The following is a 20,524-nucleotide window of genomic DNA, read 5'->3' as shown; positions in this document are numbered from 1 at the left end:
AAAAAAAAAAAAAAAAAAAAAAAAAAAAAAAAAAAAAAAAAAAAAAGGCAAATACTGTACTGTGCCTGTAGTACTGCATCTTAAAGGTAGGCACATCTGGGCTGCCTGTCCCCACCCCACCCCACCCAGGGGGCAGCCACGTACAGCTAAGAAGTAAATACAGAGCAGCAGCGCTGGGGTCTATGCCGCTTTCACCCCTTCTCTCCCCCCTGCTGGGAGGACATGCTGTTTACACACATGCGCACACACGAGTGGGACAAGCTTGCAAACTGAGTCCAACCCAGGGAAAGTAGTTGCCTCCAAGGAAGCTGCCAGAGCTGAGGAGGGAGCTCATTTGCTGCTGAGGCCTGGCCTGGAGTGTCAGCTGCTTGATCTGGAGCCCGAACTGTGCTTTGTTCAGAGTTATGAACATTTCAGGGTTACGGACAACCTCCATTCCTGCGGTGTCTGCAACTCTGAGGTTCTACAGTACCAACTTTTAGAAACGTGGCAGGATCTGGGGCAGCGGGGGAGGGGGCCAAGAGGGCGCTAAGCCTCGGCCTCAGGGGCTGCCGCAGAACCTGAGAGTTCGGGGTGGGAATGAGCTGGAAATCTCTTCCCTGCCCCTCCACTGCAGTGCTTATCTGAGGGGCAGAGAGGCTCCCCCATGCTGCATGGGGCTCTAGGCAGCTTTGGCACACACAGGGCTGGGCTCCTCCTGGGCCACGCCCCATGCAGGAGGGTCTTGGGCTTTCCTAGGGTGCCGGCCTGGCCAGAGGCAGCGGGGGAGGAAAGAGCCCACCGGCCAGGCTGCAGGTGTGCTAAGCGCTCCCCTCAGCGTCTGGATCTCTGCACAGCGCTGGGAATGGGACGTGCCACCTTGGGGGGGGGGATATGGAGGAGCAGCAGGGCTGGGGAGGGATGAAGGGCAAAGCAGCGAGAGGGAGAGCTGGGGGAGGGGACAGCGAGGAGGGGAGCATCTAAAGGGCAACAGAGGCGACATGTGGGGTGGTCACGTGACCCCCAACTTTTAAATTGTGCCCCCTCCACACACTATTAACAGTTACATGTTGCCTCTGGTTTCAACATCTACTGTCACTCAATAATTGTCTGACTGCCCCATAATTTCCCACAACCATGAAAATTTAAATTGATAATTAAAAAAAAATACTTACAAATACTCAATATCATCCATCACGATTATAAAAAAAAATAAAAATCAAATTCTGCCAAGCCAAATGTTATGCATGTGCCTCAGTGCTTTGCTGGACTGTGGCCTTAGAATCTTCAGCACTAAGTTCAAAACCCACTGATGACTAGTGTGTGGAGGGAAGTAATTATAATAAAACAAAATAAATCATTAAAACTGTGAAATATACAGAAGAAAGGGGCTTACCTGGAATACGGTGCACCACCAGTTTGTTGTCAAGCAGATTTAAGGCACCACTGACATTTGTCAATGAAATGTTTGGAACAGGCTCAGACACTGAATATTCAGCAGCTAAAACAAAAATTTGTTAAGCACATATTTAGCTATTTGTGCACAGATCAGCCTCTCCTGACCCAGCTGTTAGTGAAGAGGGGGAGCTGATAGGCCCTGCCTATGGGGAAGGAGATACTGAATTTAATTGCTAATTGCTCTCCCCTTAGTTCTTATTCGACATGAGTAAATATAGTTGCTCCTTTGGCCCGAGCGATATACCAATATTCGTGGGCTTGGAGTGATGTTTCCATTAGGAGGAGAATTCAATGATACAAGTCAGACACACTCTTTGTGTAATGAGTGTGGCTTATTGGAGAGAGCCCTGGACTAGCACCCAAGCCACCTGGGTTCAATTCTTGGATCTGCTACTGGCCTAGGGTGACCAGATAGCAAGAATGTAAAATTGGGACTGGGCATGAAGAGTAATAGTGTCTTATGGAAGACAAAGCCCCTAATATTGGGACAGTCCCAATAAAATCGGAACATCTAATCACCCTATACTGGCCTGCCAAGTGACCTTGGACAAGTCACTTCAAAACTCGGCGCCTCAGTTTCCCCATCTATAAAATCACATAATGACCTCCTTTGTACGCACTAGATAAGAGCTAATTAACCGTGTCTATTTACAAAGAAGGCTCCCACAGTCCTATCTCCCCAAACACTATAGCAACAAACAGCAGCAGGCCTTTCCCTTGCTCAGAAATCCCCATGTCTGCCCCTCCAGCCAGCTCTGTGCCCAAAAAGCTCTGTCTCTCTGCTTCCTCTCAGGGTCACTCTCACTTCTCCAAACTTCCTGCTTCCAGTGCACCCAGGCTGCAACCGATATGCTTGCTAGCCCTTGCGTTTGCAACCAGGGAAGCCCTCAGCCCACACAACCCAGCAGTGCACATGTGCCTAATCCCATGGGCAGTGCCTACAATTATCAGCATCTCTCTTTACTAAATAAAGGGACTTGATTCCTTCAGGTTCAACAGGAGCAGAGTGCGGAACGAGCTCTGTGATTGTCTGATCCAAAGACACACTTGATGGAAGCCATTAGCAGCTTTCTGCATAACAATTTAGTACCAAACTACCCCAAAGATCATCCTTTACCTCTGGCTTCCTTCGGCTCAACATTTATGAAGTCAGTTAAATTATTCTGTCCATCAGTGGGAACAACTTCTTGCTCCTCACAACTGTAGAGAGAAAAAAAATATATTGATACATTACAGTTATCTGTTATAGTGTGAGAGCTGATTGAGAATTCAAATTGTGACAAAGTGTGTGTGCGCATATGGGCGGGGGATAATTGACGAAATTTTTGTTGATTTCACCCAATTTTTGAATACATTTAAAGCTGGTCAAAATATTTTAAAGTCTTGATGAAAACTTTGCTTGGAATCTGGACCAAAAACACAACAACCCAAAACCAGAGAAATCCCCACCCACACACCCCCAATTTTTCAACCAGATCTACATTGTTTCATGCAGTCAAAGCAAATGCTGAGAAACTGTTCACTCCAAAAGGTTAAGGCCAGTTGTGCGCCCAGCAAGACTCAGCAGTACACGGAAGGGACATAAGTAGAATTGGTCAAACATTTTCCAACTGAACAATCGGAAAATGCTGATCCTACAAAATCAAAATGTTTCCCAGGACTGTGTTGATTTTGTCAAAATTTTCTATGGAACTGATTGAAATTTTGCATTTTGTTTATAATATAATATATTGCAGAATCACAGAAATGTAGGGCTGGAAGGAATCCCAAGAGGTCATGTAGTCCATCCCCATGTGTTGAAGCAGGACCAAGTAAACCTAGACCATCCCTGTCCAACCTGTTCTTAAAAACCTCCAATGATGGGGATTCCACAGCCTCCCTTAGAAGCCTATTTCAGACCTTAATTACCCTTACAGTTAGAAAATAATTCACATTATGTTATGTTATATACATGCTAAAGTCTAGAGAAAATATTCTGTCCTTACTGAAATGTTTCTTTTCAATAAGGTTGTTTTGATATTTCCAAAATGAAATATCTCAGACATTTTCTGTCACAGTAAATTTTTAAATTTAAACTTTTCATTCCAATTTGGAACAAAGACAAATTTTGAAATCTCAGAATTCCCCACAGTTTGGAAATTCCATATTTCAACCAGCTCTAGACATAAGTTATTGAACTAGAATAATGGTGCTTCTCTACTTTGAAAAGTGATGTTGTAAAATTCTCTCTCATAAAAAGTCTGTTCCTTGGACGTACCAGAGTCAGAGCTGTTCATTTCAATGGCTAAAATAAATTTGCATTGCATCTTACTCCTGTTAGCCCTACAGAACACAGTTCCACTAACAGGCATGGAACATCAATAATGAGTATTATTATTCAGATGTCTCTTTTGTGATGTACATGGGTAAACAAGGAAGACAAAGCTGGAACTCAAGCCTGTGTGAGTCTATAGTTGTGGCTGTTTAATACATTCTTCCTATTTAAGAAGGACTGTGATTCTATACATCATGGCATAGAGGTATTGTTTAAGAATAGGGAGTATACAAGTAACAGAAAAGTGCATGTGGTGAGATGGGAATTCCTGGCAGGTTGATGAGGAATCTTTTAAACTATGGAATTATCTCGCCAGGTGAACGGATCAGAGCCCCATTGCAGAAATCCAACTGGACAAAGTCCTGGAGAACAGACTATAGGGAATGAACCTGAATTGTCCAGGTTTGGTACAGGAAGCATGGATGAGCTATGATTTATAGAGTTTGTAAGACCCTATGGATTGACCCTTTTAGCCACTGTGTTGGAGCAGTCCTATCTTCAATCAATTCCTAACCCCTCTTTCCAACATAGGGCTCACCCACAGCTCACTGATTTCTCACATGGACTTCAATGAGCATTGGATCTGCCCTGTAGCGAAGTACGAGTGTGACGGAGAGAAGAAGACACTTACCGAGCTGAGTTGAGTTTGCCTTCCTAGAAGGGAAAGAAAACAAGTCACTCTATGGAGATCCCTTGTGATCTGCATCTCTATCCACAGGTCGATTGTTACAAGAAACTATACATGTTTTGGTAGGGAATTTTCATCTATATTATATTTCAATTTTGGTGAAAGTTTTTATTTTCTATTGGGAAATCAAAATGAAATATTTTGGTTTGGTTTGGTCTGACCCAACTTGAAACACTTCAGTTTGGTGAAATGAATCAAAACATTGTTTCAAGTCTGCTTGACATTAAACTGTATCTGCCTAATGTGCTCTGATGCCTCATGGGAGCTGTAGTTCAGATGCCTCAAGCCCACGTTCTCTCCTATGGGCCAGGCACCTTGGTTGGACTACATCTCCCATGATGCATTGCATTCCCCCCTTTGACTGAGCCATATGGTGCATCATGAGATGTAGTCCAAAAAGTAGACCAGGCCCATAAGAAAGAATGGGGGCGTGAAGCACCCAAACTACAGTTCCCATGAGGCACTGCAGTCATCAAGGGCAGATGCAGTTTAATGTCAAAACTGACCAGAAATGAAATGTTTAGACATTTCCAAATAAACAATTTTCAGAACTTTCCATTCGGTGAAAAGATTTTGATATTTTGACTTTTCGTCTTGATCCAAGATGAAAACAAATGTGGAACTATCAAACAGAAATACTGACTTTCACTCGGCCCTACTTCAAACATTTCATTGACATATTTAGATTCCAAGGGCCCCACGTAGTACCTTATCACCTTCCACACAAAATCGATTGACATCAGTGACATCCCTAGTGGACTCAAAGGGACAGATCCTTGGCTGGTGTAGACCACTGTAGCTCCACTGACTTCAGTCCACAACCACTAAAGCCCATTCCTGGCACCTAGCTCCCCGAACTGCCACAGAATACAATACCTCACACTTCAGCAGGAAACCAGAAGTATCATCTTGTTTAGGGTTGTTGGGAACCTCCTCCGTTGGGTCTTCACAACTCACTTGTCTCTTAACAGCAGATGAGAGGTTTTCAAGAGGACCCAATTCCACTGGAAAAAAAGAGAGAGACTGAGAATCAGAACCATAGCTGGCGTAATATTTTAACAGTAAGATTTCTGGAGCAGTGACTGTCATTGACACAAAGGGTCCCTGACCTGGTTGGCCTCTAGGAGCTACCAAAATATAAATGTTTAATAAATAAGGAAGGGCTCAAGCTCAGTTCATTTATGTGGCATAATATTGTTAATATCGGCTCCTGAGGGCCAGTTGCTCTGTTCCTGTGTTTAGGGGAAAACAGGGGGCTGAGCATTAAGCTATCTTTGCACTCTCGGTATTTTGGGTTTATCCAGGGGCAGCCCACTGTAGGATTAGATTGGTATATAAAGGGTTAAAATACCCTGGCTAAAGAAAATATATGCTTTGCAGTTTGGGTAAAGAGCAGGTCCTGTTAGCAGCTGTGGGGAGGTCTTGAAAGGATGTGGCTTCGTTGGAAAAATTGGACCTGGAGAAAATTGGACTTTGGAGAAGAGGCCGCAATTATCAGGGGTGGTTCTAACTGGTTTAAACAAAGAAAGGAATTCTTAAAGAGACACCAGTAAAAAGGGCATAAAAGCTCTAGGAGGATTCACTGCTAGTATCTGCTGCCCACTGTTGGAGCTGGCCAACATGGGGTTAAGCACGTCAGGTCTAGTCCTGTGGAAGTACCTGATCCATACTGATCACTGCATGTTACTATAGGGGTGTGGTTACTGCTTCAGCATTTAAGGCACATTTGGAACAGTTGTATAAATGACACTGGGCCTTTAGAGTTAATAAAGGGATTTGTGGCTAAATTGGTGCATGGGTGATACCCTGTATTAATAATAATAATTCCAACATACACCCCTGGGTGTAATTAGAGCAGCCCCAGGGCCGTATGAAATTTTAGTTTGTACTGACTTTGCTAGCACTTTTTATGTAGCCTGTTGTAAAACTAGGCAAAAATATCTAGATGCGTTGATGTACCCCCTGGAAGACCTCTGTGTACCCCTGATTGAGAACCACTGCTCTAGGCTATGGTCTGCTCCCATGGTCTCTGGGAAGCAGAGAATAGCCAGAGTACATTCTGGACACACCCGATCTGCCCCCTGCTCTGGAGGCTAGGAGCGGGGCTGGCTAAAGTCTGTATACCAGCTTCACATTGGCTGGGGATTCTCAGAGGGCCATTTCTACCCCATTAAAGGCCGCTTTAAGCTTTATAGAAGTGCTTGAGAGTGACTGGGAATCAAACACTCTTTTGTGATCACTACTGGGAAACACCCTCGCAAATATTTTAAAATTCAAAGACTGATCGGGAATACTTACCTTTTATTAATTATTATTAGTAGTAGTAACATTACCATTACAATTTTACCTCTGAAATTCTTCAGTAGATAATATATAGCTTTCTGGCTTTCAGAGAGAGTCTGCACTCTGCTCTCCAGTTCAGTCAAAGAATCAACAGGTGCCTCCTCTTCACCTTTCACCTGCTCACACCTAACGCAGAAAGAACGAGGTTCCTGTCAGAATACTCGGTCGCAATGCTGAATCCACTCAGCAGGAAGACAGGACACGGGGGCTAGCACAAGCTCTGAGCATGCTGGCCCGGTATGTTATTTAGTACGTATAACAATGTAAACTTGGGAATTAAAAGGAACATGGAACACCAGGAGTCCTCACCTGGGGCCCCCTTGCTCAGCCCCCGCCTGGGCCTCCTGTCCTCAGTTCAGGACCACTATTGTAGCTGCTCAAGATGATGATCTTCACTGAGCAGACTGTTAACCTCTGTTGTCCCATATCATAAGACTAGTATTCAAGCTACGCAGCATCTTCATTCCTAGGATTCATACTTTGGAGGACAAGCCAATCTCTAGCAGTTAGGGAGGGAACTTCCGCTAGTGACCAGTTATGGGATAACCTGCCCCAGAGGAAGACCTGCATCTCTCTGTGAAGCAGCTGGCACTGGCCATTATCAGAGACGGGATACCGGGCTAGATGGGCCTTTGGTCTGATCTGCTCTGGTAATTCTTACGTTCCTGTGATGCTTTCCCTGTTCCATTCTCTTAGCCACTAGGAGGATGAGGTGGGAGGGGCATTATACATTTCCAGCTGGGCTTTGCAACCTTTCCCAGTGTAAAGAAGTGTGAGGCTGAATAAGGCGACACATACCTGCTTAAGGTGCTGTCAATGTCCTAGAAAGGGAAAAGGAAACAAAAAGAAACTCAGCTCGTCAGCCACAAACACAAAATCTCTCTTAGGCAGAAGACTCAATTTGCCTTTATTTTTGATCCCTATAGGAAGTTGGGCATGTTTGGAAACTTCATGCGTGGCTCTGTTCTCTTCCCAGCTCTGTCAGTGCCCTGCTGGGTGATCTTGGGTACGTCACCTCCCCGTGCCTCAGTTTTCCCATATGTAAAATAGGAATAGTGATATTAACTTTCCTTTGGAAAGTGCTTTGCGATCTACTGATGAAAAGCTCTATATAAGAGCCAGGTATTGTTATTAATTATTATTGCTGGTTACGTCAGAGATAATTGCGTTTTTTTAGATTTTGACCTTTGGATGACATGGGAAATTTTTGACTGAATAGTTTTGCAGATTTCCCCCCTCTTGTTTGACCAACCATGGAGCAGGTGAGAAATAAATTTGACATTTTGAATTTAAAAATTAAAAAGTGAAAAATTACGATTCCATTCCTCTTTCCCCCTTTTTAAAATTCAACCATCTCTACCATTTATCTAAAATATCTCAATCTGTCTGTCTCAGATTACGGAATGGCTGTCAAATATCTGGTCTGCTTGATATAGTAATGGGACCTGCATGCCATATGCAGATACTGCAGAATCTCAGCCTTGATTAGAAAGAAAGAAAAAGTACGTTTACAGACTTTGTGGATGCAAAAAAACAGAAAAACTCACACGGTCTAAAGGTGATAAAAGTGTGAACAGTGCAGTGAGATCTACAGAGAACCTGAAACAATAGCTCTGAGGGGGAAGAACTCCTTTCTTTAATCTCAGTGGTTGTTGACCATGAAACCTAATGATTACAATTTGATGTCAGCATTAACTATTTCATTGCTGATTATTTTAATAGATGAGATAGGGAAGGGAGCCAGTGAAGCTCACAGAGAGAACAGGGAATAACAACAGCAGGAAGTGTATCTCTGTGTGCGTGTGTGTGAATGCAGTATGGAATCAAACCAGCTCGTGTGTGTGTGTAAGTGTGTGAGACTGTTGAATAGAATCAGATTTGCTCGGGGGGAGGAGGCAGGGAAGGAGGCACAATTTGGTGCAATATATAAATATCCAGCAAAAGTTTTATACTGCACTGAATACAATGGCACCTGAGCACTTCAGACACGTTTGTTCTATACATAATACACAAAAGGGTCAAATTCAGATGCAGTGTAAATAGTTGTGCTGCACTGAAATCAAAGGCCTATACACTTCAGGTCATTGGATAGGTCTGCACACTTCTGTACATTTTACTCCCTCAACAGTCCCCTGCACCTGACCTTTACTAGTTACACTGTAAGATCTTCAGGGCAGGGACTGTGTCTGTGCAGCGCCCGGCACAACGGGGCCCTGATCTCAGCTGGGGCAGGGACTGTCTCTCCCTGTGTGTCTGTGCAGCGCCCGGCACAACGGGGCCCTGATCTCAGCTGGGGCAGGGACTGTCTCTCCCTGTGTGTCTGTGCAGTGCCCGACATATTGATTGAGGCCCAGATTTTAAAGGAATTTAGGCATTGCTAGGTTCAGCATTGCAACACCCAACTGATTTGGGGATCTAAATCTCATTTTCAAAAGTGATTTAAGTACTTAGAAGCCTAAATCCCATGGACTGTTGGAAATTTTTTTGACCTGTCTTACCTTGAGGAGTTCAATCTCTGGCTGCTGGCACTTCTGATTTAGCTCAGCTATCTGGTTATCAAGTAGTAATAGCCCCCCAGAACATCTGTTGGTATTTTTATTCCTCGTATTCACAAGATCCTGTATTGTGCCTTCCAGGCAGTTCCGCAGGAGTTGTTCTCCCTGCTTCAAAATCTGGTGCATTCGCTTAAATTCAGACACAATCTCCTGCTTCTGGCGTTCTGTCTTCTCCTGTTGCAAACAGATATAAACAAGGCTGTGACATAACATGAAACAGGATTCCCAAGTCCCTTCCCCAGTAGCAACTGCATTTCAGCTGTGAGTGACTGAGCCCTGTTAACACAGGGCAGAACTCTGCAGGACAGATCTTCAGCCAGTGAATTATCTGCATAGCCCTATGGCCCTTACACGTCAAATTTTGGAGCCAGTCTCACTTAGAGGTGTCTAAATACAATTTTCAGCATAAGGTGCCTACCTGTGACATTTTTCTAGAAGTCTAAATCCAAAAGTGAGGGAATTCAAAAAGCACTTAAGAAGTTGGCAGTCATCTTCCACTGAAGGTAATTTTTTTCTAAAATACCTATATTCTGGCCCCAAATCACTAGTCCCAAGATATCCAAAATAAAAAATTAAAGTTAGGCTACTAAGTTGATACTTAGTAGAGTTGCTGGGAACTGTAATTTACATTCCATGGGAAATTCTGACATTTAAAAAAAAAAAAAAAAAAAAAATCCATTCTGAATAAGAGCAAAAAGCCAAAATTTCCCACAAAACAAACATTCTGAAAAAATGCATTTTGACAGTGTCGGTTGAAGTGTTTTGTTTTGACTTTAATATTATTTAAATAGTATGTGCATATATTATACATACATAACATTAACCATAATATTGTCATGGGTGTACAAACCCCGCACTGGCCAGGAAGGGGTTAAGGAACTGATATGGGCTCAATCAACCCATCTTGTCACACCTGCAAGGTGTGTCAGGCCTAGAAGGGGAAACCCAGTTCATCACTTAGCAGCAGCAGCTGCCCTGGGAAGGAAACTTGCCTCCAAACCCCAGCTGCCAGAGAAGGGCTGAGATTGCTCATGTGACTGCTGCCTCTCTGAGTCTCTGAAGAGTAGGTGGGCCAGGCAAGGAATGATAATTTTAAAACAAGACTTATCAGTGAATTGCTTGAGGGTTTTGAACTGGACTCCAACTTGCCAGAGCCTCCTTGAAAGAAATGAAACCTGCTGCTGCCTTGTTAGGTTGTTCCTCTTTTGGGAAAGGGATAAACTCTCATGAGACTCAGCTGGAGGGCTGAGTTTACCACTCCTGGGCCTGTGCGGAGTGCCTGGCAGTGCCGGCTCCAGGCACCAGCTTAACAAGCAGGTGCTTGGGGCGGCCAAGGGAGAGGGGCAGCACCTGCGGCAATTCAGGGGCGGCAGGTCCCTCACTCCCTCTAGGAGCGAAGGACCTGCCGCTGAACTGCCGCCGCCGATTGCGGCTTCCCCCCCCCAATTGCCGCCGCCGATCACAACCGCGGCTTTTTTTTTTTTTTTTTGCTTGGGGAGGCAGAAATGCTGGAGCCGGCCCTGGTGCCTGGGCACTGAGGACTGGAGACAGGGTGGGGGCAGGCCTCTGACACACCCCTACGGTCTGCTGTGGAAGACAAAGCCCATGATACATCTGTATAATATTAATATTTTAATAGCATATAAAAGTCAAAAGGAAGTGACACTATCAAAATGAAACATTTTGGTTTTTACCCATTGACATATTTCATTTAAATTGACGTGTTTTGGTTTTGACAAAACCACATTTTTTGATGGCAAAACTTCTGCTGAAAATTTTTCAACCACTTTAGACACTTAAGAGACGATTTTTCAAAAGTGCTGAGCACCCAGCAACTCCCATTGACTTTAATGGGAGATGTTTTGGTGCCCAGAGTTTTGAAAACTGGAGAGGAAGGATGGTCCAGTGGTTAAGTCATTAGACAGAGATCTAGGGTCAATTCCCTGCTCTGCCACTGCCTTCCGCTGTGACCTTGGGAACGTCACTTATCTTCTCTGTACAGTGGAGATAATGGCACTGTCCTGGGGTGTTGTGAGGTGCTCAGGTACTAAGGACATGGGGCCCATATAAGCACCATAGATAGCTTACTTATTTGGAAGCCTAAATAAGAAGGAGTGTAAATCCAGGATTTAACACCTAAAAACCATTTGGAGCCACAAGAGGACATGTAAGTTAGCAGAGAGATTTTCTCATCACAATCATTTTAAACAGTCCCATTCACACCTTGCAATTTGCTGTCACACAGGGAATTCCCCCCACTTGGGTGCAGCTGGGTTTGTGTTACCTATTTACTTAAATGTAGGTTTGGAAGAATTAGATTTTCAATGTCAATTTCATCTTACACATATAAACCAACAAAATATTTCCATTCATAATAACTGAAATTTACAGATAGGCAAAGTAAGAAAAATGCTGCTTGAGGACTTACAGTTTGATTTAAAAATGTTTACACTGTATATTTTGATGTGAGCTTGACAATTTGTGTTTTAAAGGTATTAAAACTAACTTTTTATATATCGACATCTACGGCCATTAAATAATTATCTGACTCCCCCCATAATTTTCTGCAACTGTGAAAATTAAACGGATAAAAATCTAAAAAACAAAAACAAAAAAACCCTTAAAAGTAAACTGATGTTATCTGTTGAAATGATTAAAAAAAACAAACAACAAAACAAAAACAAAAAACCTGAATCATTCCAAGCCTAATTATATTATTGTAAAAAGCAACAGAGGGTCCTGTGGCACCTTTAAGACTAACAGATGTATTGGAGCATAAGCTTTCATGGGTGAACGCCCACTTCGTCAGATGCAGAAAGCTTATGCTCCAATACAACAAGGAGTCTGGTGGCACCTTAAAGACTGACAGATTTATTTGGGCATAAGCTTTCGTGGGTAAAAACCTCACTTCTTCAGATGAGGTTTTTACCCATGAAAGATTATGCCCAAATAAATCTGTTAGTCTTTAAGGTGCCACCAGACTCCTTGTTGTTTTTGTAGATACAGACTAACACGGCTACCCCCTGATACTATGCTCCAATACATCTGTTAGTCTTAAAGGTGCCACAGGACTTTTTGTTGCTTTTTACAGATCCAGACTAACACGGCTACCCCTCTGATATATTATTGTAGTGGCTAAAGGCTTCAATCAGGGATTGAGCCCCACTGTGCTAGGTGCTTTACAGATATGTAGATTTAGGGGTCTGAAATAATCCAGGGAAGACATTTGAACCAAAAATTTAAAAACTTGGTTATTGAGTTCAGCCATCTCACCTTTTTTTTTTTTGGGGGGGGGGGGGGGGGGACAACTTGAGAGACCAAAGGCCTGACTTTCAGGGCTGATTAGCATTCTCATTGACTTTCAGTGAAATTTTGGGCTTTCAGGCCCTTGCTGTCTCTAACTGGATACTTGGAAATTAAGGCATCCAGAATCAAAAGCCATGTTGGTTTCTACAAGGAAGAAATTTCCTCCCCCAGTGCTCTAATTTACACTTATTCCTGTGACGCCCCATGGGCCCAGGGTGCAAAGCAATGCACTTAATCCACTCCCTACTCTAGGGACTGGGAACATGACTGGTGTGGCTCACTGCACAGGGAGTACTCTGAGTCAGGGGGACTTTCTGCTCCTTTACATGGCCAGAATGGCATGAGAATCAAGCCCAAGCACCTCACTGCATCTGAGTGCAGAACAAATGGAGATAAACTGTCCATGAGTAAACTGAGGCTGGAAATTAGGTTTCTAGCCACCAGAGGAGGCAGATTCTGGAGCAGCCTTTTAATAGGAGCACAGGGGCAAGCACCCTAACTAGTATTAAGATGGAGCTTGATAAGTTTATGAACGTGGTGGTTGCCTGTGACAGCAGGAACTGGACTCAGTGACCCCGGGCTGTGAATTTTTGTTTATTGCCCGTGACTTATCCATGACTTTCATTAAAAATACCCATGACTAACTCTTAGCCTTAACTATTATTAACACTGGCCATTATTAAATGATCGGTATGAAGAGTGGACACTTACCAGTAGAGTTTGATATTTCCCTTCTTCAGCAGCTACCCGTCTCCCTCGCTCGTCTCTCACACGCTGAAAATGACTCAGATGACTCAGAAGCTGCTCCTGCAATAATTCCAAAGAAATTATTTCAGCTTTGAAAGTGACCTTAAAAAATAACCTTCAGCCTTAAACGTGACCTGTCAAGGATTTTTTTTTTTTAAATTAGGCTTGAGCCCCACACTGCCTCTTTATGAGGGATAAAGAAAGCCTGGAAGTGGAGGGAGGTTTTTGTTTTGTACTGTTTTAGAGAGGGGTTTTTTTTTCTTGGGGGGAGGGGGGAGGCAATAAAAATATTAGGTGGGGTCTTTCTGTGATGAGGTGTTAACTTCACACTTGCCCTGAAGGGGACCAATTAACCAGACAGGCTCAGATGAAGGGAATCAGGTGGTATAAGTAATCCCATGACTGAATAATGAGGGAGCCCAGATGAGGAGGAAAGTGCTGGGCTGAGTTTATAAAGACAGGATGATTGTGCAGAGAGAGGGGGCTAGAGTGAAGGAGTCTGCAGTCACTCCTTGGGAGAAGGGAGGGGTGTTTAAGAACTACAGAGTCAAAGCAGCCTCCAGTTACTCCCTGACAGGAGGAAGTTTTGGGGGAGCCAGAAGGTTCAGAAAGGCTCAGGGAAAAGGCAGGAAGGTCCAGAATGGAACAGACCTTGGTTGCTGATTAGAAGGTCCCTGAGCTGGAACCGGGAGTAGAGCTTGGGCCCAGGTTCCCTACCAGCCGCTGGGAAGGGGGCACCAGCTGGGCAGTGAATGGGAAGATTACCTGAGACCTTTTGTAAGAAGAGATTTTGACACCCTGGAAGGGGAGAACACATGTGACTTGCCCAGAGGGCTAAGCCATGAACACAGAGCATCTTGCCTTGCTGAGAGCCAGGAAGAAAAGACAGGGTGTGCGGTGAGAGGAGGAAAGGAGGCATTGAACCTGGAATCAGCTCATCCCCGGAGCGACCAGGAGGAGGCGTGCTAGTGGTAGGGTGACCAGACAGCAAGTGTGAAAAATCGGGATGGGCGTGGGGGTAATAGGAGCCTATATAAGAAAAAGACCGAAAAATCAGGACTGTACCTATAAAATCGGAACATCTGGTCACCCTAGCTAGCAGTGAGATGACCCCATGACAGTTCCCCCGTGTTGTTGGAGGCCTCTGAGAGGGCTTAGGGAAGTTTCCTGTGAGTTCAGTAGTATCTTCCCCCTAGTAAATGTCAAAATGAGAGTGCTGGAGGAGATCAGAGACTGAGGGGAGACTCATAGATGCCAAGGCCAGAAGTGACCCTTATCATCATCTAGCCTCCTGGATAATACAGGCCAGAGAACTGCTGCAAAATAATTCCTACCTTGACTTAAAAATTGTCAGTGATGGAGAATCCACCATGACCCTTTGTAAACTGTTCCAGGGGCTATTTACCTACACTGTTAAAAATGTACACCTTATTTCTAATCTGAATTTGTCTAGCTTCAACTTCCAACCAGAGGATTGCATTATACTCTTGTCCACTAGACTGAAGAGTCCATTTGCTTCCCATATAGGTATTTATAGGCAGTGATCAAGTCACCCCTTAATGTTCCCTTTGTTAAGCTAAATAGATAGATTCAAGGAGTTCAATCACTAAAAGGCGTATTTTCTAATCCTTTAAGGATAAGGATGATGAGGTCAGTGAACATGGCATCACTGGACATGTCACCGATGTACAGCATGTGATGTTATGTTCTAAACCCTTTCCCTTCTGGGGACCAACCTAAGCCCTTCCATCCCTTGACTCCAATCAAAAAGCCTATGTTACCTAAGGAGAGAAACCTCCAGGATCTGGTGTATGGCCCAGAACCCTTAAACCAGTGACTTATTTATAGCGCCATCCCTAGAAACAATAAAAAAATACAGCTAAAATAGTGAGGAAAACTACAATGTAAAAAAGAGAGAGAAAGGTGTTTTAAAATCCTTGCAAAGAGACCTGTTCAGGGAAAGAGGATCTATAAATCAATAAATTACCAAAAAGACATTAGTGTTTTCCCCCATGAATAATTGGAGGGAAAATTATGAAAGACCTAGGTATCTGTAATAATACTTATATATGAGAGAATTTACAGTAATATACTTTATTACACATTATTTGTTAGAAAGCAAGTAAGCAAGCACTTAGGCATATGAATAACTCTTACGTATGTGAACAGTCCCAGTAAAATCTAATCTCTTATCATATAAAAGCAAAGGTAAAGGCCATTTTGTAAGACTTAAAATATACAAATTACACACACCACAGTTCATCACCTGGCTTCAAACCCATGACATTTACCATAGTAACACAGACCTATACTGGTTGAGCTGAAAGAATAACTCCTTTAGCTAGTTGCAACAGTAGGATTTTATCCCCTACATGGGCCAGGCATGACACACTTTGCAATTGTGATTTACACAATTTGCACACATCGCCCACCAAAACAGTGAGTAAATTAATGACAGCTCTCCTGGTTATGTATAAGTATCCTTAACTGGTCAGTGGAATGGGGGGAAGTGGACAGGGATGGGATGTGGTGGGTTGCAGAAGGGGCTTTTGGGGGTGGATGCAGCAGTGAGGGACAGGAGTCTTGTAGCAGCAGGTCAGAGTGGTTAGAGTTTGCAGCACTGCAGGGAGAATGAACAAAGGAATGGGAGTGAAGCAGTGACAGTTGAACAGAGGAGAGCAAGTATAGTAAATTCATAGGAAAAGTGGGTGGGGGTGAGTGCCAGGGCAGTTTGAAGGAGATGGGGAAGAGTTAGCAGTAAAACTGGTCTAAAAATTCATGGGGGAGGGAGACTTTTCAAAGGAAAAATTTTTTGCAGAAAATTTCTTTAAAATTGTCCTTTTTATGAAACATCAAACTGATTTTTTTTTAAATGGGAAACCAAAACATTTTCCGGTTTAAACTTTTTGAAAACTGATTTTTTTCACTGAAAAACTAACATTTTAGTGGATTTTTGTTTGTTTTCTAAAGAATTTTTTTCCAAAATCGCCTAGGAAAAACAATCCTGGTTTTTCAACCAACTGTGGTCAGGAAGAACAAGGATGGGGGGGGGGGGGGGGAAGAGAGAGAAAGGAGTGCAAAAAAATAAAGCAGCAAAATCTAGAGGTGGAAATAAGGTAATAAAATAAAATGATACAAATATATAATTAAAACATCCAGAGAATGTGCCAGTAGAAAGAGTTAAAAGGGCCATAGATGGCTAAAGACTGTTTATTCCTGGGCCTTCTACAAAATCCCCAACGCAGGAAATCTTTATGAAACGAAACATGGTGCTCTCCGCACTCCACTTTCAACAGAACCAGCTGGGACACACACGTGTTTTGGAATTTTTGGTCACCCTAGTCCCAGAGAAGGGATAGCCCTGTAGGAAGAGGCAGACAAAATAACCCTGTTCCCCCCCCCCCCCCCCAACACACACACACTTCGCATAGTCACATACACCTGTGACAAAGGGATATTAAATGCTACTATTCTGATCCAGTAGCATTTTCACCCAGTCTGTTCCTATGTAAATTGCTAATAAGCCAAGTGCAAAAGCAGGGGGGAGTTGTGTCCAAATCAATCTAGCCCCGTCTCGGATTTCTACGCAAATGTCCTACCTTAAACTCCTCTGCAGCTGCCTCGATGGGGATGACTGTGTGAGCTCTGTGTTCTCGAGACTCTCTGCAAACCCTGCAGACGAGGGTCCGGTCCTCTTTGCAGAAGAACTTCAAAACTTCTTCATGTTTCTCGCATTCTTCATCTAGGCCTCTCGCTATGTTCACCGCCTCCTCCAGCGACTTGTTAGGCCTCAGCTCCCGCTTGGGGAGAGGTTTCCTGCACTGGGGGCAAAGGCCTGTGCCCGACGCCCCCCAGCACTTGGTGATACAGGCTTGGCAGTAACTGTGCCCACAGTCTAGAATCACTGGGTCTTTAAAGGAGTCCAGGCAGATAGAACAAACCAGCTCATCCCGGAGCTCTTCCCCCCAGTTCGCAGCTAACATGGCTGCTGCAAAAAAGACGATCAGACTTCACTTTCACTTTCACTTCCTCTGCAATGTGTTTGTCGAGAATTGGAGCTGGCCCCAGCCCTTCCTGTAAGCTTAGTGCTGCTGGTTAGTTCCTGATCTGTTGCAAGGGGGTGGGCGAAAGGAAACAGCAGAGAGCTGCAGGCTCAGTAACATCTGCTGAAGCCGCTGCCCTCACTTGGATTAGAATCTGCTGCCTGCTGTTCACAGGGGTTAAAAGGGGGCAAATCAGGGGTGGGTTGAGCAAGTCTGAGCGGGGGGGGTGTCAAACAGCTGGAGGCAGGAGAGGGGCTGAGTTGAGGGAGTGGGGAAGGAGACAGGATTTAAGTCCAGGGTCCCAGATGGTGGCAAAGGGCAAAACCCTAGCATGGGGGTAACAGTTACCCTGATGGGATGAGCCACCTGCTGTGTTTGCAAAAATAGGGTGTGTGGGGGCAGAGGGGCTTTTTTATTTCCCCTCTTAAAGGATAATATGCCACAGCACCAGTACCGGGTTTACAGTGGCGCCAAGCACATTCTCAACAGGGGCACATCAAGGGATTGTAAGAAACTGCTATTGTATAAAACTGTTACCTGATGTAGCAAATGCCTACAGGTAGCAGTTTCTTGCACAATAGTATGTGTGAAATTGCTATGTGTAGAAATGTGCTATCTGTAGCAGTTATTGATACATATAGATTGTGTAAAACTGCTGTTGTAAAGAACTGCTACTTGGTGTAACAACCTAAACCTCCCTTGCTGCAATTTAAGCCCATTTCTTCTTGTCCTATCCTCAGAAGTTAAAGAGAACAATTCTTCTCCCTCTTCCTTGTAACAACCTTTTACATACTTGAAAACTATTATGTTTCAATTTTCCCTCATAGGTCATGTTTTCTAAACCTTTACTTTTTTGCTCGTCTCTGGACTTTCTCCAATTTCTCCACATCTTTCTTGAAATGCGGTGCCCAGAACTGGACACAATACTCCAGCTGAGGCCTAATCAGCGCAGAGTACAGTGGAAGAATTACTTCTTGTGTCTTGCTCACAACACTCCTGCTAATACATCCCAGAATGATGTTCAGTTTTTTTGCAGCAGTGTTACACTGTTCACTCATATTCAGCCTGTGGTCCACTATGAGCCCTAGATCCCTTTCTGCAGTACTCCTTCCTAGGCAGTCATTTCCTATTTTTGTATGTGTGCAGCTGATTGTTCCTTCCTGAGTGGAGTCCTTTGCATTTGTCCTTATTGAATTTCATCCTATTTACTTCAGACCATTTCTCCAGTTGGTCCAGATCATTTTGAATTTTCATCCTATCATCCAAAGCACGTGCAACCCCTCCCAGCTTGATATCGTCCACAAACTTTATAAGTGTACTCTCTATGCCATTATCTAAATCATTGATTAAGATTTTGAATAGAAACATATCCAGAACTGTTCCCTGCAGAACCCCACTCGTTATGCCCTTCCAGCCTGACTGTGAACCACTGATAAGTACTCTCTGGGAACTGTTTTCCAACCAGTTGTGCACCCACCTTATTATAGCTCCATCTAGGTTGCATTTCCCTAGTTTATGAGAAGGTCATGGGAGACCATATCAAAAACTTTACTAATGGCTAGATAGACCATGTCGACCACTTCCCCCCCCCCCCCCCCCCCCAAGGCTTGTTAGCTTTCTTTGACAGGGCATCAGGTTGGTTTGACACGATTTGTTCTATACAAATCCATGCTGGCTGTTACTTATCACCATATTTTCTTCTAGATGGTTGCAAACTGATTGCTTAATTGTTTTCTCCATTATCTTTCCAGGTACACAAGTTAAGCTGACTGGTCTGTAATCCCCCAGGTTGTCCTTATTTCCCTTTTTATAGATTGGCACTATATTTGCCCTTTTCCAGTTTTCTGGAATCTCGCCCATCTTCCATGACTTTTCAAAGATAATTGCTAATGGCTCAGATATCATCAGGCCTTGGTGACTTGAAGACATCTAATTTGTCTAAGTAATTTTTAATTTGTTCTTTTCCTATTTTTGCCTCTAGTCCTACCTCATTTTCACTGGCATTCACTATGTTAGGCGTCCAATTGCCACCAACCTTCTTGGTGGCAACTGAAACAAAGAGGTCATTAAGCACTTCTGCCATTTCCACATTTCTGTTATAGTCTTTCTCCCTTCATTGAGTAACGGGCCTACCCTGTCCTTGGTCTTCCTCTTGCTTCTAATGTATTTGTAGAACATTTTGTTGTTACCCTTTGTCTCTAGCTAGTTTGATCTCATTTTGTACCTTGGCCTTTCTAATTTTGTCCCTACATACTTGTGTTATTTGTTTATATTCATCCTTTGTAATTTGACCTAATTTCCACTTTTTTTATAGGACTCTTTTGAGTTTTAGATCATTGAAGATCTCCTAGTTAAGCCAGGATGGTCTCTTGCCATACTTCTTATCTTTCCTACACAGTGGTATACTTTGCTCTTGTGCCCTTAATAATGTCTCTTTGAAAAACTGCCAATGGTCTTCAATTGCTTTTCCCCTTAGACTTGCTTCCCATGGGATCTTACCTTCCAACTCCCTGAGTTTGCTAATGTCTGCCTTCTTGAAATCCATTGTCTTTATTTTGCGGTTCTTCCTCCTACCATTCCCTAGAATCATGAACTCTATCATTTCATGATCACTTTTACCCAAGCTGCCTTCCACTTTCAAATTCTCAACCAGTTCCTCCCTATTTGTCAAAATCAAATCTAGAACAGCCTTTCCCCTAGTAGCTTTCTCCATCTTCTGAAATAAAAAAAAATTCTCCAATACATTCCAAAAACTTGTTGGATAATCTGTGCCCTGCTGTGTTATTTTCCCAACAGATGTCTGGCTAGTTGAAGTCCCTCCACCAAGAACATAAGGTTGTTCTTATTTGCTGACTTGTCCTAATTTGCTAAAAACTGCTATCTGATGTAGCTAATTCCTACAGATAGCAGTTTCTCACACTCTAGGGATGAAACTGCTACCTGTAGGAATTTACTACCTGTAGTAGGGAGAGGTAGTGAATTGTTACCATTAGCAGTTACTGTTACATATGGTTGTTCTTATGGGCTGACTTATCCTAATTTGCTAAAACTTGACAGTGGTGTGGGATGGAAGCATAAAGTGTTCAGCTTC

At 43.5% G+C, this 20,524-nt stretch overlaps 1 protein-coding gene across 1 annotated transcript in view; it reads right to left on the bottom strand.

The window, feature by feature from the left end:
- Positions 1-17,373, bottom strand: part of LOC112125825 (zinc finger protein RFP-like) — a 26,693-nt gene extending 9,320 nt beyond the window's left edge. The window contains exons 1-8 of the mRNA XM_024224197.1: positions 16,990-17,373; positions 13,355-13,450; positions 9,281-9,511; positions 7,581-7,603; positions 6,787-6,908; positions 5,316-5,443; positions 4,383-4,405; positions 2,555-2,637 (exon numbers count right to left, since the gene is read on the bottom strand). Coding sequence (XP_024079965.1) covers positions 2,555-2,637; positions 4,383-4,405; positions 5,316-5,443; positions 6,787-6,908; positions 7,581-7,603; positions 9,281-9,511; positions 13,355-13,450; positions 16,990-17,373 — 1,090 coding nt within the window. The remainder of the gene's footprint in view (positions 1-2,554; positions 2,638-4,382; positions 4,406-5,315; positions 5,444-6,786; positions 6,909-7,580; positions 7,604-9,280; positions 9,512-13,354; positions 13,451-16,989) is intronic.
- Between the last annotated feature and the right edge of the window lie 3,151 nt (positions 17,374-20,524).

Source organism: Terrapene carolina, unplaced genomic scaffold (assembly GCF_002925995.2).
Source record: "Terrapene carolina triunguis isolate 2854851 unplaced genomic scaffold, T_m_triunguis-2.0 Scaffold31549, whole genome shotgun sequence".
NCBI classification, from domain to species: domain Eukaryota; kingdom Metazoa; phylum Chordata; order Testudines; family Emydidae; genus Terrapene; species Terrapene triunguis.
This window is presented reverse-complemented; position numbering and strand designations above follow the sequence as displayed.